The sequence below is a fragment of the Elephas maximus genome, chromosome 15 (genome assembly GCF_024166365.1).
Source record: "Elephas maximus indicus isolate mEleMax1 chromosome 15, mEleMax1 primary haplotype, whole genome shotgun sequence".
NCBI lineage: Eukaryota > Metazoa > Chordata > Mammalia > Proboscidea > Elephantidae > Elephas > Elephas maximus.
Window position 1 is genome coordinate 62,949,125 of NC_064833.1, and position 18,578 is coordinate 62,967,702.

At 33.5% G+C, this 18,578-nt stretch overlaps 1 protein-coding gene across 2 annotated transcripts in view; it reads right to left on the reverse strand.

The window, feature by feature from the left end:
- Positions 1-18,578, reverse strand: part of ZC2HC1A (zinc finger C2HC-type containing 1A) — a 71,154-nt gene that overhangs the window by 41,299 nt on the left and 11,277 nt on the right. For both annotated transcript variants that reach the window (XM_049854464.1, XM_049854463.1), the window contains exons 2-5: positions 18,361-18,434; positions 15,435-15,551; positions 6,346-6,487; positions 3,685-3,833 (exon numbers count right to left, since the gene is read on the reverse strand). In XM_049854464.1, the coding sequence (XP_049710421.1) occupies positions 3,685-3,833; positions 6,346-6,487; positions 15,435-15,551; positions 18,361-18,434 (482 nt within the window). The remainder of the gene's footprint in view (positions 1-3,684; positions 3,834-6,345; positions 6,488-15,434; positions 15,552-18,360; positions 18,435-18,578) is intronic.

The following is an 18,578-nucleotide window of genomic DNA, read 5'->3' on the forward strand; positions in this document are numbered from 1 at the left end:
ATATATATAAAACAATAGCGCTATGATAGAAAAAAGTAAATGGAAATATCCATAGATTGAGATAAGTTAAAGATGTAACTTCTTATACCTAGAGCAACTGTTAAAAAAAAAAAAAAAGCAAAGACTTATAGCTAGAAAGCCAACAGAGAAAATAAAACATCTTGAGGCAAAAAAGGAATGGAGGAATCAAAGAAATGAAAAAAAAAGATGGCAACATGACAGACCTAAACACAACCATATCGATAATTACATTAAATACAAATTCCTGAACACTTTAAAAGGTTGAGTCTGTCTCACTGGACTAAAAAAGCAAAAACAACCCACACACACACATGCACAAAACAATTATAGGCTGTTTATAGATGATGCACTAAAAACACAAAAACAAATTTAAGCTAAACAATGCAATAGGAAATAAGCACACACTCTTAGCTGGAATGGTTATATTGTTATCAGATGAAATAGACTTCAACACAAGAAATATTATATACAAAAAGAGAGACTTCATAAAGAAAAAAAGGGTCAATAAATGGGGCATATATAACGACTTATAAATACTTGATGTAAAAACTGACAAAACTGAAAAGAAATATAAAAAAATTCACTAGCATAGTTGAAGTCTTTAACACATTTCCCCAGTAACTGGTATCAAAATGCACTCTAAATAGGTACAATTTATTGTACACAAAGTATACCTCAAAAAGTTGATTTAAAACTCAAGATACAAGTTTAGAAGCACATTGGAAATAGCTGAAGAGAGAACTAGTAAATGGAAAGCGAGGTCTGAGAATAGCTGGAAAAAAGTGCAGAAAGACCTAAAGAAAGAAAAAGATAGGAAGGAGTGAAGGAAGGGGAGGAGGGGGGGGAGGGGAGGAGGAGAGGGAGGAAGGAAATATTTTTAAAAGGATAAAATTAAAAAATACAATAGAACATGTCAGGAGGAGAGTTAAGATTCATACCTTGTCTGATATAGTTAAAGGTACAAATTAAATTTAAACTTAGATAAGTAAAGTACATGTATTATAATTTCCAGGGAAAAACCCAAGAGTAGAAAGATAGAAAAAACTTATGTATTAGCATAGAAAAAAAAAATGATAAAAAAATAATCGATCCAAAAAAAGAGAGAGAAAATTAAGCAGAATAGCAAAGACAAATAAAAAAATAATAAAAAAATTATTATTATTATTTTTAGTATAAAATCAGATAATGGATGTCCATCAAATACATCAGTACTTATGTTAAATGTGAATCAAGAAAATATAAAAAGATTATCAAAATAAATTTAAAAAGAAAGCACAATATCCAAATAACTATTCTGTTTAAGAGATAAATATCTGAAATCTAAAGTATGTAAGCATCTCAACACGGGATCAAATGAGAGTTTTAGGTAACGAGTATTCTAGAGACAAGGACAGCTGTTATTTAATGAGAGGTTCATTATATCAGGAAGATGTACCAATTTTAAATTTGAAAGTACCTAGTCATAACCTTACAACTATAAAGCAAAAATTGATAGAACTACAAGAAAAAATCGACAAATCTTCTATCTCAGTGGGATACATTAATATACCTCTCACTAACTGATAGAACAAGCAAATTAAAAAAAAAATAGAAAGGATACAAAAGATTTGAATAACAGCCATTAGCAAACTTAATCTGATGGACATCTACAGGTTAGTGCATGTAACAATTATAAAATGCACTTTCTAACCATTTAAAAAATGGATTATAAGCCATAAAGATCTTAACACATTTCAAAAGTCTAAAATCACAGAAAGTGTTATCTTTGATTTCAAAGCAATCAACGAAAATGTAATTTAGAAATATCTACAGATAAATTGCAGGAAAAGAGAATTCAACAGCTTAACTGGATACAAAATCAATAATAGAAGTCAATTGTATTTTTATAAGCTAATAAAAAATTAAAAAATAAAAGCTGGCATTCATAATAGCATAAAAATATGAAGTAGTTAGGAATACATATAATAAAAGGTGTGAATGCCTACTTAGAAAATTACACAATTTATCAGAAGGTATTAGAGAAGACCTGAATAAATGGGGAGACCTTGAGATGCCAACTCAAATACCAACTGATTCGAGGCAATTTCCAACAAAAGCTTAATAGGGATTTGTGTGTATGTGTATGTATACTTTGAAAAGCAGATTTCAATATTTCTTTGTATATGAAGAGAAAGGAGAAAATACAGAGCTAGACTGAATTAAGTTATGTTAATGGCCTTAGATCAGAACCACTACCATTATGATGAGAACTCTCAACTAGCTGGGTTTATATTTACCAATCATTTGGCACCAAGTCATTGGAATATGTAGATTCTACCATATTTCCTTCTCACTATGGAAACCCTGGTTGCATAATGGTTAAGACCTATGGCTACTAACCAAAAGGTCGACAGTTTGAATCCTCTAGGCATTCCTTGGAAACTCTATGGAGCAGTTCTATTCTGTCCTATAAAGTCACTATGAGTTAGAAGCAACTCAACAGCAGTGGGGTGTTTTTGGTCTTTTATTAGCTATTTTGGAACCCTGGTGGCACAGTGGTTAAGCATTTGGCTGCTAACCATAGCCTCCTTAGAAACCCTATGGGGCATTTCTACTCTGTCCTATAGGGTCGCTGTGAGTCAGAATCGACTCAATGGCAACGGGTTTTGGCACTGACTTTTTATTCTTATCTATTTAAATAAAAGGAATCAGTTATTTTGACATCTGCTTTGGGAATTTTTCAAAATGAGTTTTCTTCCCTGCTCTTTCTCCACAAACATGATGATAATAATGATATGCTCTATTTCCAACATTATTTTTTTTTTTAAGGTCAATAATAGAATCTTCTCAAGGAGGCTCCAATTGTAAGGATGTGTTCTAATCCAACATTTTATTCATAAATAATAGAAATAGACTGTATTGCTTACCATCTGCTACATTTCAGCACTCAAAAAAATTGTTTACAAATTAAGAGTTTGTGAAAATTGAAATTTGCTTGAAAGTCTGACATTATCGATGTTTTTGTGTAACAATGTGCTTAATGAAAAAGAATATTAGTACAAAAATTAATTCAATGTAACAAAATCCTTAAATAGCCTATGGTTTACTAAGTGCTTTGACATACATCATTTCATTTGATCTTGACAATGATCATGTAGCTGACCATTGCACAGAGTCCATAACATACTGTAAGGAAAGAAAGGCTTATATACATGAAATGCTGTTCACCTAAAGGTTCAAAAATAGCTTTAGGATTTGATCCAGGCACTTCCGTTATATATATTACTCATATATAGCATGGAAACATTTAATACATGATTTTCAAACATGGATTTTTAGTACCATTTTTCTAATCCTTCTAACCCACCTGGTTTCCTCTTAATCTGAGTCAGCTTTTACCTTTCTTTTTGTTTTTTTTTTTTTACTTTTCTCCTCCTATCTCTTTAAGTTGGTATATTTTCAAGTCGCTGCTAACTCAAGTCCATTTCAAATTAATTAATTTGAATAATTTTTTCTCAATTGGCTATCCTAATTTCTTTCGAAATCCCTGAAAAGTAATATATAAATTTTAGCAGGTCAGAAAACTGTAGTTAAATGTCCTGTAAAGCAAAAACAAAAATTTATGAACTTCCAAGAATCCTTTCCTCATTTACTTGTAGAAATTTTTAAAATTGAGCATTTCACCTGTGCCCGAGAGGCTGGTTTTCCTTTGGTATCAGTAGAAAATTTTCCTTTATTACTTATTCGTGCTGCCTGTTCTTTGCAGAAATTTATATGTCTATCAGCTGCATTTTCATTGAACCTCCTCTGACAATATGGACATTGAATATAATCTAAAAACAGAAATAGATTAATAACATAATATTTGAAATAAGATGAAGAATCACAAATGTGTATGGACAGTAATTCAAGATATACAACATAACCAAGAAAATCTGATAAGCAAAACCTTCCTTTTCCTTATAATCACCCTGGTTGACTAATCTATACTTAGTAAAGACTTTTAAGGACAAAAGTGTACTGGTATATGACTTTAAAAAAAAAAAAAAAAGAACGAGTACAACCGAATGAATAAACAAACAAAACTAGCTGCCCTCAAGTCAATTCCAACTCATGGAGACCCCAAAGAATGAGCAAGTAGAGCAAAAACGTCTTTTTTGCTGCTTTAGAGCCACGTTTTCATCATGTATATATAGTACACTAGTTAAGTAGGGCAATTTATGGTTAAAATAACACATTACATTGAAAATACATTTTAAAATAAGGGCTTATATATTAAAACTTCTTATTTCAATTAGAGGAAAACTGTCAAGAAGATAACTTTAATAAACTTCATACATTTTTATTTTCTTAGATGTCTAAACAGATGTAAGAAGTGATAAAAAATATACCTTGTTAACACAATTAATTCAAATTCAAGAAATAGCAAATGTTTCCAAGATAAAATATTCTCCCAAAAGGCATGATGTGCAAAGTATACTAAAAATCATCTTTGAAAATTAAAACACAAAATTATCCCAGATTTAAATTTTGTAGCATTGCAAAAGATGTTAATTAGGTGAGGTACTGGATATACATGAGACAGCGAGAATAGACACAGAATATAAAAATTCAGCAGTGTCAAAATTCTCAATATATTTCAAAAGGTCTGCTTTTTGATAGGGAGCTTTCCCTTTATAGTTTACACTCACCCAAAACTCAGAAGTTTGCTCTGCTTACTAAGGCAGTAAATCTAGAACCTACTCCTTAGAAGCTGTTTTTTCAGACCTAAGAGATCAAAAACTTTCCAAAGCCCAGAGCATTCTGAAAAACTGGTACTCTGCCCTGACACTTTGTAGACGTGCGAGATGCAGCTATGGAGAGTGAGAGAGAGACAGCAAAGAGAGAACTCAACTTCAGGCAGGAAATTAAGGTAAAATTAGAAGAGACTATCCAGAAACACTCACAGAATTAAAGTTAATCACTAATACTCCAGAAAAGTTAATAGGCAAACTACAAAGCAACAAATCTAGTCTGTTTTGTGAATAAAGCTTTACTAGAATACAGCTATGCCCATTTATTCACATATGATCTATAGGTGATTTTGTACAACAGTGGCAGAGCCGAGTAGTTGCAACAGAGACTTCATGGCCAGCAGAGCCTAAAATATTTACTACTTGGCCCTTTATAGGAAAAGTTTTTCAATATCTGCTCTAGAATAAAATTTCAAAAAAGGATTATATATAGATTTTTTAAAAAAGCTTTCTCTTTGCTAGAAAATAAACCCCAATCTAGAGTCCTAGCACAATTTTAACGTGGTTAACTTGTTACAACCTCTTTAGTCTGCTCCAGTAACTAATGTCAGAGCATCAATGTGCTACTGTAAGTCTTTCAATATTTCAATAAGTCATACAAGGTTGCCAAAATCTTGCTTTGCTTTTGATAACAATGAACCAAGCAACTTTTACCCACCCAATGAAGGAAATACAACACCTGAATTTAAGGCATGATTTAGATATATTAGTGTATACAAAAAAAAAAAAAAAATTTTTTTTAGTGTATACAGTAGTTTTAACACATGAATTTTATACTTTGGAAGCAAAATAGATTATGATTTTTTCCTTCCCAGATGAGAAGATACCAAAGAAGCAAGAAACTGAACCCTATTGAATCTACCTTTCAATCCACAGTGAGCATGATTAAAATAGTTCTCGAAATATTAACATTTAATACTCAACACAATAATTTAAAAAATATCATACCCACTCCTCACTATCAATGTGGTTAGGTTCCAAAGACCATGTCATTATGCAAAAATGAGCATTATGTGAAAATGGAGGTTGACCACATCAGATCACAAAATGTATGATTACGTTATTATGTAACTGTCAAATTACATCATTACATAACTGTCAAACCACTGAGAATCAGGGCCCAGCCAAGTTGAAACATAACCTTAGCCATCACAGCCAGCATTATTCTCATCCCGCACCTTGGCATCTGTTACTGCCAGACACACATCGCTAATGCACAAGATAGTCAGATAGTAAATTTTTTACTATTGTCATAAATGCAAAACATCATATGAGACAGTCAGTAAGTGAGGAATGGGTGTATAACGCTTCAAATAATTTAAACGTAAGTTTATTTTGGTAAAAATATAACGCATTTCTATTTTCAAGGCTGAAGTGCCTCTATAAGCCTAGAGACCTGGATTATCACTATTATTTTATACTAAAGCATTTAAAGATTATACTTCATCAGGTTCTACTACCATAAATTAAACTTAATAACTTAAATTTTATAAAAATTCTACCCATATTTTCTCTCCACATGAGCCTTTCTATCAACAAGTATTTTATGTACCAGGATCATAAGAAGGTGGAGGAGGAGGTGGAAGTTTGCCACCCTCTTTAAGTGCTTGATCGAGTCCTTTAGCTGCTCTTATAGTGGCAATGAATTCTTCATGTTTTCTTCTCCAATTAGATGGCTTCTTTGGTGGTTCTGGCTATAAATAAATAATCAAAATGTTTTTTAATAAACTGAAATAAAACTAGAGTTAATGCCAATTACTTTAAATGTTCATTTATTAGGAGTCCTGAAGTGATCCTCTTCCCAAATTTAGAACTGTAAAATGAAACTTTCTAAACCACAGCAAATTTTTAAATTTATAAATCAACATAACATACAAAGCACATACTATGTTATTTTAGCTACTCATCAAGTCAATTAGGTCAAGATTTTCACCATATCTCTTTTGTTGCTGGATATATAAACCCATTGCCATCAAGTCCATCTGACTCATAGTGGCCCTATGGGACAGAGTGGAACTGCCTCATAGGGTTTCCAAGGCTGTAATCTTTATGGAAGCAGACTGCCACATCTTTCTCCTGTGGAGCAGCTGGTGGATTTGAACTGCCGATCTTTCAGTTAGTAGCCGAGCCTAGTCAAAGTTATATGGTATTATGTTCTTAACTGGGCTTTCTATTCACAGATGAGCAGAGAAGCACTCTATAGTTATTTATAGGCCTCCCATAAGCAACACATCATTTTAGTATGTTTTATAAAGCTTACAGGAAGTCCCATTCTCTTCACTTTTTTTTCCCTCAATCTGTTCACTGAATACTGACTAATAAAAACCTGAAGTTCAAATCTTGCCACTTTCCACCATTCATTGAACACCTTCTGCCAATATGCATAAATAATGCAATAAAAGTTCATAAAAGAGAATATTATACAGGAAATGAGGATACCTCCTTATGGATACACACTGCTTCTAAAACCAGACACTATAAAAATTTGCTTTCAATGCTTATTAATCTAAAAAAAAATTAGTCAGTGAGTTGATTATATTGACATTTCTTTTCTCAACCTACTGTTTTCTTTCATTGCTTGGTACTATTCACTTTGCTGAGTATGGCAAAGTGATAGAATATGGTTGTTTTATAATTTCCTCCCTGTCTCCTCTGGGAGAAAAAAAAGAAATAATATACATTGAAGAAGATTTTTGATGTATTTGTCCTAAGTGAGGACACAGTTCATGTCTCATTTGTTCACTGTTATATACTAAGCACTCAGTACAGCACCTGGGGCAGGTCGGTTGGTGTTCACTTGCTGCTGAATGAAATGAAAGTAGTACAGAAATATTACCACAGATATAGTAAAGCAATCTGATCATTGTTTTTCATCTAATCATAGAGTGAATATGATTTAAACTAACAAGACAGAACACCTGAGGCAATTTTAAAGAGTATATACCACAGCAGATGCACTCCGATGGAATGGGAGAAATATGTGGAAGAGAACTTCAAATTCCTACAAAAGCAAAACAACCAGACCTACTGGACTGCTTGAGACTAAAGGACTCCCTGAGACTATTGCCCTGAGATACTCTTCAAACCTAGAACCGAAACTAGCCCCTGAAGTCAACATTCAACTAAATAACAAATTGGCTCATAAAATAATGAATATCACCCATTAAGTACTGTGCTCCTTTAAAAAATCATCTGTATGAGACCACACAGTCAACAATTACTTTCAAACAAAGATGAGAATGTAAAGGAGCACGGAAACTGGATTAATGGAAATGTAACAACCAGAAGAGAAATAATGACAATGTTCACACATCCCAAAGAATGTAACCAATGTCACTAAGCAACTTGTGAAGAAATTGTTGAATGGAAACCTAAACTGCTGTGTAAACCTATCTTCATCAAAAACACAATAAAATAAAAAATTTAAAAAATTTTTTAAAGTCTATTGTGAACATTCCTCAAGATAATCATTTTATTAGTTTTATTGTGCATCCTTCCAGTATCATGAAAATACATAATAGTATATTCTTATATTTTGCCTCTCTTTTTATAAAAGATAGATACTATGCACATACCTTAAATTATTCAAGCTATACATCTTGGAGAACTTTCCACATCAGCACAGAGTGCTTCTTCCTCCTTATAGCTGCATAATTTTCTACATATGAATGAATGTATCATAATTTGTTTAATCAGTACCTTGATGAAGGATTGGTTCTAATTTTTTTGCTGTAATGTAATAAATAACCATATACATATGACCTTCTGCACATGTGTAGGTAAAAAGGTAGAAAAGTAGGATTGCTATGTGAAAGAGCATATGCTACTCATCAGGAGCACAGGAGAAAGAAGGAAATCAGACTCAAAGAAACTAGTCCACCGGGCTAATAGCCTACACAAGCCACAGCCTCATCTACCCTGAAATCGGAAGAACTAGTTGGTGCCTGGCTACCACTACTGACCATTCTGATCAGGGCCACAAAGCATGGAACCTGACAGAACAGGAGAAAAACAGAATAGAACTCAAATTCTTAAAAAATCCAGACTTACTGGACCAGTCGAGATTAGAGGACTCCCTGAGACTCTCACCCTGAGATAGTCTTTAAACCTTGACCCAAAACTATCCCCTGAAGTCACCTTTTAGTGAAATAACAAATGACCACTCAAAATAAAGGGTATTACCCGTGAATACGGTGCTGCATTAAAAAAACATCTATATGAGACCAAAAGGTCAGCAATTACTCTAAAGCAAAGATGAAAAGATAAGAGGGCAGAGAAATTTAGAGCACTGGAAACAGAACAACCAGAATGCAATTAAAGAGAATGTTGACACACTGTGAAAAATATACCACTGAACAATTTGTACAGAAATCGTCAAATGGTAACCTGATTTGCTGTATAAACTTTTCACTGAAAATACAATATTATTTAAAAAAAAAAAAAAAAGGAGCATATGTAATTGTAATTGTGATAATTTGTTGCCATCAAACTGATTCCAACTCACAGCCACCCTATAGGACAGAACTGCCCCACAGGCTTTCCAAGGAGTGGCTGATGCCAACCTTTTGGTTAGCTGCCGAGCTCTTAACCACGGCACCACCAGGGCTCAATAACTGTGATAACCCATTGCTGTAGAGTCCATTCTGACTCATAGGGACCCTATAGGACAGATTAGAACTGTCCCATAAGGTGTCCAAGGAGTGGCTGGTGGATTCAAGCAGCTCTTAACCACTGCACTACCAAGGCTCCGTAACTGTGATACTGCTAAATTGCCTTCTGTAGGTATTATATCAATTTATGACCAGCTTAAGAGTGTATTTCCCTGTTTTCCATAGTCTTTCCAATACAGTATGTTATCAAGCTTTTGGGTTTTTCAGTGATTGGAGAGATGAACAATAGTTCTCTCTCTCTGGTTTTGACTGGCTTTTTTTCTTATAATGAGTGTTCTGGAGCATCTTCTCATAGGTTTAAGAGCCATTTGTATTTCTTTTTCTGTTAACTGTATATTCCTGGTCAACTTTTTTGTTGGGTTATTGGTCTTTCTTGTACTGACTTCTAATAACTCTTTAGAGGAGAGTAGTCCCTTTACTCACCTCTTTGTCTTTTGACCTTGCTTATGGGTCTTCTGAAATGCAGAATTCTTTCTTAAATGTTGTTTAACTTACTGATCTTTTCTTTTATGGCCTCTGAATTTGCAGTCACAGTCAGCCAGTCCCTACCTCATACCAAGGTAAAATGGAATTCTCCCACGCTTCCTCCAAGAATTTCCATGTTTCCATTTTTTTTTAATTAAAATCTTTTATTAAATTCATCCTGGTGTATGATGTGACATATGAATTCAGTTTTACTTTTTGTTTTTTAACATGGCTATGCAGCTGTCCCATCATTTATTGAATTTTTCCCCCATTGATTTGAAATAGTAACTTTATCATATACTAAATTCCCTTTTGTATTTGAGTCTATTCCTGAGCTTTCTCGTTTCACTGTTCTATCCTTGTGTCAGAACTAGTCTTTTAAATATCAAGACTTTAAGTATATTTTAATATCTGAGAGGGCAGCCTTACTTTATTCTGCTTCTTTTTCAATCTTTTTCTGGTTATTCTTGTTTGTATATTTTTTCATATAAACTTTAGAATCAAAAAAAAATCTGTATTTAAACTGGAAAAATTAAACATCCCATTCATAAATAATTTAGAGAAATTAAAGTCTTTATGATGCTGAGTTTACCTATCTAAGAAAATGTGATATTTTTCCATTTGAGGGCGTGCTCATTTGTGTCATTTAGTAGTTTTTTAAAGTACTCTTTGTAGAAGTCTTGCATATTTCTCATAAGGTTTATTCCTAGGTATTTTATATTATGTGCTGTTATTTCATTTTTATCATTAAAAGAGTTGTTTTATTTTTTTTTTACTGAAGTAAAATCATTTTATTGTACTGATTGGTTATAAACGGCATTAGCAGTAATGCAAACAAACTAAAACATTTTGGCAATAATTGACAGAAAAATTACTGCAACAACTGTTTCCCAAAAAAGGGTTTAATTGGAAACTGGGTTTGAGAACTTAGTAAAAGAGCAAAGTAGAGGATAGGAAGTCTCTTTGGTTATAACAGGTGGCACAGAACCCCTCTGCCATTAAAAAATGTTAGCTAAATAACTATCTTCCTTTTGTTCTGACAGCCTTTCCACTTAATCATTATATTGTTACAGGCCTAGTCTAGAGGAAAAAACATTGAGAATACAATAAAAATTGAGATTAATACAAGGTACTTAAGCAGCATTTTCCAAGAACATATGTCGCATGTTACTGATTCAAAGACCAAATATTTGGGGAGATGTAGAGGCTATGATCTCCAAGCTTACTCCTTGCTCATTCCTTAGGTTTCTGATTTAAGTACTAAGATCCTTCTTCCCAAAAATATGCTATCTGAGGTCATGGTCCCCCGACCTTCTGTTAGCACAAGACAGGAACCATTCCCAAAGCCAACTCTTCACACAGGTATTCGACTGGACTATAGGATAGAAAATGATACTGGTGAGGAGTGAGCTTCTTGGATCAAGTAGACACATGAGACTATGTGGGCAGCTCCTGTCTGGAGTGGAGAAGAGGGGGCAGAGGGGTCAGAAGCTGGCTGAATGGACACGGAAATAGAGAGTGGTGAAAAGGAGTGTGCTGTCTCATTAGGAGGAAAGCAACTAGGAGTAAATAGCAAGGTGTATATATGTTTTTGTATGAGAGGCTGATTTGATTTGTAAACTTTCACTTAAAGTACAATAAAAATTAAAAAAAAAAAAAATGCTATCTGTAAAAGAAATAATGTGGCCTCCTTTCCCCACTTCCTCCCACCTGGCTTTTGTCCAATTTCAGCTTGGTTCATCCTAGTTCCTGGCTCATCCCAGTTCCTGGACTGGCTGTAGTAAACAGGGATATAACTTTTATAAAATTTTTTTTTTTTTTTTTTTTTTTTTTTACTTAAGGGTAAAAACTCTTAGTTTTAAAAAGTTTTTTTGTTGGCATTCTGGGAATCTGCCACCCTAGGCCCCACCCCCCACCCATTAACTTCCTGCACATCTGCATAGCGTCCCCCAGAGCTCAATTGCTCCTGCTCCGGGGAGACCTTACACATATTTTGCATGGATTATACATGTCATTAAACAAACAAAAAACCACAACCACATTGCCATCAAGTCAATTCCAACTCACGGCAACCCTAGAGGACAGAGTAGAACTTCCCCACAGGATTTCTAAGGAGTGACTGGTGGATTCAAACTCCCAATCTTCTGATTAGCAGCCGTAGCTCTTAACCAATGTACCACTACATGTCATTATTTCCTCCAAAATGAAGTTCATACTTGCTTTTCCCCCATTCTGCTTATGATTTTGTAGGATTTCACTGAGACAAGTAAGGATACTGAGAACAATGTTCAATCTCCTAAGACATTGTTTCTCAAACTTTAGTGTGTGTATGAATCATCAAGAGATACTGTTAAAATGCAGATTCTAATTCAGTAGCTCTGTGTGAGACCTGAGATTCCACATTTCTAACAAGTTCCCGAGCAGTACTAACGTTAATACTCCATCGACCACAGTTTGAGTAGCAAGGTACTAAGCCACTTAATATAAAGCATGCAATTTTTACTGTGAATTTTTTGAAGATTAATTTTTTAAGTATACAGTTCAGCCCTTACAAAAAAAGAAATAGGATAACTAATTTTTTTTTGAGAAATTACCATGTGCCAGGTACTGTTCTAAATAGTTTATATGAATAATCTTATGTAATCTCTGCAATAATTTCATGAGACAGATATTATCACTATCTCCATTTTACAGATAAATAGAAGCACAAATAGAGTAAGTAACCTGCCCGGCATATCATAATGAGCAGCAGAGCCAGGGTTAAATCCAGGCAGGAGACTCGAGCCAGTTTTCATATCCACAATGCTATACTGCCTCCTGAGATTTGGTTAGTTTATCTACCTAAGCTAATTAAGAACTACAGCTGCTAACCAAAAGGCCGGCAGTTCGAATCCACCAGGCGCTCCTCGGAAGCTCTGTGGGGCAGTTCTACTCTGTCCTAAAGAGTCGCTATGAGTCAGAATCGACTCGACTGTAACAGGTTTGGTTCTGGTTTTTAAGCTAATTAAAGCTAATATAATCATGTATCTGGCAGGTTACTAAGGAAAACTTCAAATATTGTTTTTTTTTTTTTTTTACCTTTGCTATCCTACCTTTAAATATTCACAGACTGAAAACCAAAGATGAATATTTGGTTTTTCTATTATCAAATGATTTATCAATAAGATTAATGCCTCCATAGGGAAATGTTCTTCCTGTACTACTGGAAGAAGTTATTGCCATTGAAACCTGAGTTATGTTTCAGAATCTTGTTTAAAATCAGGTGCTTCACTTCAACCATTTCACTGAAGTAACTCTCTAAAACTATGTCAAAGTATTTCTTAGGTGGTTTATTCTTAGAAATATAAAATACCACAGGAGATATTAAAGAAAGATTATCACAGGAGCGTCATTGCTCTGGTTCCAAGAAAGGAAAATAAGCTGATGATATAGCTATACATGGTGTCTTAGTTATCTAGTGCTGCTATAACAGAAATACCACAAGAGCATGGCTTTAACAAACAAATTTATTTTTTCACAGTCTAGGAGGCTAGAAGTCTGAATTTAGGGTGCTAGCTCTAGGGGAAAGCTTTCTCTGTTGACTCTGAGGGAGGGTCCTTGTCATCAGTCTTCTCCCTGGGTCTAGAAGTTTCTCAGTGCAGGGACCCCAGGTACAAAGGCAGCCCTCTCTTCCCAGCACTTTTTTCTTGTTGGTAATGAGGTCCCTTTCTCTCTGCTTGTATCTCTCTTTTATATCTCAAAAGAGATTGACTCAAAATACAACCTAATCCTACAGATTGTATCCTGCTTCATTAAAATAACTGCCTCTAAGCCTGCCTCATTAACATCATAGAGGTTAGGATTTAAAACACATAGGATAATTACATCAGATCACAAAATGGAGGATAACCACACAATGGCAATCATAGCCTCACCAAGTTGACACACATTTTTGGGGGACACAATTCAATCTTTAATACGTGGATAACTGAGAAACTGATAAAACTTTTCTGCAAAAGGAATAATAAAAAATCACAAATACTGTTAATAACCAATCAAGAAAATTAGTATCTATTATACTAAGATGTCTGTGAATAGTTTAAATTCTTTATATAAGGATGATACTACATAAAATGGGAATTGAGTGGAAATATATTTAAATTTTTAAATAAAAATGGAATTTTCTTTGAACTCGCACTTATACTAAAATTAACATGTTATATACATTAGTTTCTCCGGTTCCTTCTCTCTTAAGAAGTAAAATCAAAAGTCCATTCAACAAAATATAAAGAAAATAAAATAATGGTATAAAAAGTTACAAATGCAATATGGGCCAAGATTTTCACAGACATATATGTGCCACACGTTTTCTTAATGATCTTTCTCATCTTTTGAATTTCAAAGCAGATATATGTTTAAAAATTCAATTATAAATTAACTTTCCAGCAGATTTTGAGGTTAAGGTTGACAGATTTTATTTTAAGAAAATGAACTGTATCTCATTTTGAGAACATTTAGAAACCAAGGTTCATCATAACCCTAATATATGAGAAATTGAGCTTTAAATGATATATATAGACAGTGTACTCAAACAAGTGAGGGAATAGCCTTAATATTAATAAAGAAGCCTCCAAATCTGCTGTTTTAACTAAATATATACATATGTAAGACTACATACAAAATCAATGGTAATCAAGGAAAGGACTAAAAAAATGACTATGTGGGGTATGGCAATTAATGTGGGTAGGATTATAGACAGATTTGTGAAATGTGAGTGAATGATCGTAAGCCATAAGAGACGGCTATGCTAAGAGGCAGTAATACAGTCATGCATCATGATATTTTCTGTAAATAGGATGTTATGTAATTTTGATGTTGTGTGAACACTATTATACGCAGGTAGTCCTCGAGTTACGAACATTCTGCTTATATGCAGCCCATACTTTCGAACCAACCCCCATAAAGCCTATTATATTAAAAATTTGAGGTACATACGATAGCTCGTAATAAAAAAACAGGAGCTACTTTGTGACACATATCAAAACATTATTATTATCACTGTATTGTATCTGGAAGTGTTTTTTTATACACAGAAAGGTTCATTACATATAACCTTATGGGACCATGGCCATATACGCGGCCAGATGTTGCCTGAACAGGCATTATGTAGCACGTGCCTATTGTTCAAAAGTTGTATTCAAGTTATATTTAAAGTGAATAACAATAATGTACAAAGAACATATGAAGACTTTTTGTTTTAATTATTTCCTGCTTACAGCTAAGCAATTGACTCTCCAACGCTATAAACAGCTCGCTGTCATTTCTGGAGCTTGAGACAATAGCTTAGCCTCCCTTTTGCAAAAGTTTAAAATAAGCAAGCTTCTGGCAATTTCTAAACTTAAAATATGACATGGATCGTCTTTTTTTATTCTTCAAACTTAGTATAACACCAAATACAAGGTGTTTTTCTTTTTTTTTCAGCATATATAGCAGCAAGGTTCACATTGTCCAAAAGCTATATAATTACCCTAGGCTTAAGAGGTTTTACTGTCGGAATATCAGTTCCTTCAGCTCTTTGTCTGCTTGAATCGAAAGTCTTCCGTTTTTTAGTGGCAGTTTTCTGGCAAATGGGTCCATGTTTTTTCTGTTAAGATGAAGAAATACAACGTATCATTTTCTTTTCTATAAAAGGGAAAACTATAGAACTTTATTTACATTGTCATCCAAGACCAGCTTAAAAACTTTAAGGTTAAAAATAAATAAATAAATAATAAGAAAAGTCAGCAATATTTTACTTAACAAAAGAATATACAATTCTTTCAACAACTATTTCCTTCAGGACTACTATAAGCCAAGTACTTTTCAGGTAAGAAAAGCTACTATGCACATAAAAGTCATACAGCCTAACTAATTTGTAGAACTTTCCTCCTTCTCTTTTTCACACCATGATCTTAGAAAAGAAACAAGCTTTTACCAAATATTAATAAAACTAAAAATTGATCTCCACAAAATAATGAGCTAGCTTTTCTGAAATACCTTGACACTTTAGAGTACCCTCGGTGGCTCTATTTGCCACAGTTCAAATACAGACCTACGTTTCCTCTGAAGATGTGATTGCTGTTTTGCTTTTGATGTCCACTGTTGTAGTTCCCTTCTCCAAACTACCTTTTGAGCCTGGAAAGAAAGTCTTCAGAAGCCATATTGTGGCAAGGAAAGATGGGGTTGTAGCAAATCATGTTTATCCAGTAGGTAAATTTCTGTATTTGAATAATAAACTTTTCACATTTCTTGGCATTACAATTCATACCCACTTCTTGCCTTAACTAAAATTAAAATTTTAAAATATATATAAAATGCATGCGATGTCTCTCATAACAGGAAACTGTAGATACTCTTTCAAAATTTTGTTATTTAATGTCCTTCTAGTTTTCTCGCTTCTAAAAATAAATAATATAAACAATTTAAAGCTATTTGATTGGAAAAGAAACATTCTCTTCATGACTAAAAACTTAGACGTAGATACTATAAAAAGGATGCAAATGGAAAGGAATGCATAAGTATTAGGATTATAAAGAACACAGTAGTAGTTAAGATTACTAAAGTTTACAGTCCCCAGAAAAAAAAAAAAAAAAACCCAAACCTGTTGCTATCAAGTCAATTCCAACTCATAGCGACCCCGTAGGACAGTAGAACTGCCCCATAGTGTTTCCAAGGAGAGGCTGGTGGATTCAAACTGCCGATCTTTTGGTTAGCAGCCAAGCTCTTAGCTACTGCATCACCAGGGTCCCAGTTAACACAGTAGCAGTTAATAAATAAAATTTATATAATATATAAAGTTAATATAACAAAATACTAGGCAAAATGTTCAGATTTGTGTCCTTCCCCCACAATTATCTTTTCCTCGCTTTTGGAACTCAATCATTTTACCTTTCTTCATCTAGGATTTTTCTTGGGCTATCCAGTGCAGGATTTATCCAGTATAGTCCCTTAGGCTATCAACTCCTATAGGTTTTTTTTTTTTTTAAGATAGCTGTCAACTGATTAATTCAATCATTTATTTATTCATATAAGGACATTGCAATGGAAGCTCTCTTAACCTCCACTTAACTTTCTGGATACATAACATTCTCCATACCTTATATAAAACATGGTGACTGATGAAATCAGTCCACTAAATGTGTACTAAACGCACTTTTCCTTAGTATTTCAATAAGCACTGAAGAAGCTGGAGCTGTTAAACTTTATCTTGGGAGGAAAAAGACAAAACAAAACAAAACTCGGAACTGGTTATTTTTGGTGTCATGGAACTTCTTACTGCTTTTAAAACACAATTAGTAATTAAATGTTTTGTATACTTGTTTTCAGTTTTCATTTCAACAAACAAGACTGTAATTAGAGCTATTAGAATAAAATCAATCTCTTAATTATTAAAAAGGAAAAAAAAATGGGGCTAATAGGCTACTATTTACTGGAAGACTCGTGTACCTCTGTCCCCAGAAAGTGAGTTGTATGTGTCAAGAGTCAGTGGTGTTTGTTCCCACGAGTGATTACACAAGTTGCAGCTGCAGTGATTACATTATGTAATTAGATATTAAATAAATAAATTCGGGCAAAAAAAAGTTTTTTTTTTAAAACTTAAGAATATTTGAAAATGTTTTAAAAAATAATGAATTGATAAGAAAAAAAAATCCCTGAATTATGTGGAGACATTTTGAAAGGATTTTTTTAAAAGCTGTATTTAAAAAGAATCTGCAGCGATAAGGACGCTCAGAGATCATTATTTCCTTACTTTGTGTTAGCGAAACAAACTGGAAGTAGTAGGAAGATACAAAATGCATTGTGGCAGATACCTCATCAACAGATTCATGTTAAAAGAAATACTATTCACCTTACATCAAAATATTAATAAGCTTGATGTTAACATAAAATGTTTACAGTACATAGGTATTATTTTTTATTATTCCTTTTTTAGCTTTTTGTATATCTTAAATCAAGATCAGTTAAAAGTGCTTCTATTGTACATATTTAAGTATCTAAAACGCAATAAGCAATGCATAATATATTCTAGGTTCACTTTTATATTTAAAAAAAAGTTTAGTTTGGTATTTTTCAACCATACTTAAGAGCTGAGAGAGAAGTATAAAGAAATTCCACTTAGTCATCACCCTGCTTCGACAATGATCAAATTTTACCAATCTTGTCTCATCTATTCCCTCTCTGATTTCCCCTGATGTACTTTAAAGAGTTGTAAAGAAAGATCAAACTATAAAGGAAAACAACCAATCTGGATACAGAGAGTGGATGGGACTGGTATCCTGAAGCAGAGAGTACTATTCAGAATCTCTTCAAATTCTTCCCCGCATGTTCTTCCCTTGAAAGTGGTCCTGAAGCATTAAGCATTAACTCATCTAGCAAATCCCAACAGCAATAAGGTACAGAAGTACTCTACTCACTAATGCTACTGGAAAGAACGTTCTTCCACAAATCTTGCAAGGTAACAATTCTCCAACTTGGACGCTTCCATTTTCTAAAACAGAAAAGAATTTAATAAATAATTTCTACAGCACAGATGGTCAAATCTCAAATTTTATGTTCTTTCTTAGCTTCTTAGACAAGTTTAAGTTGTCAGTTCTTGTAAAAAATGTCTTGTTTCATTTTGAATAGCACAATT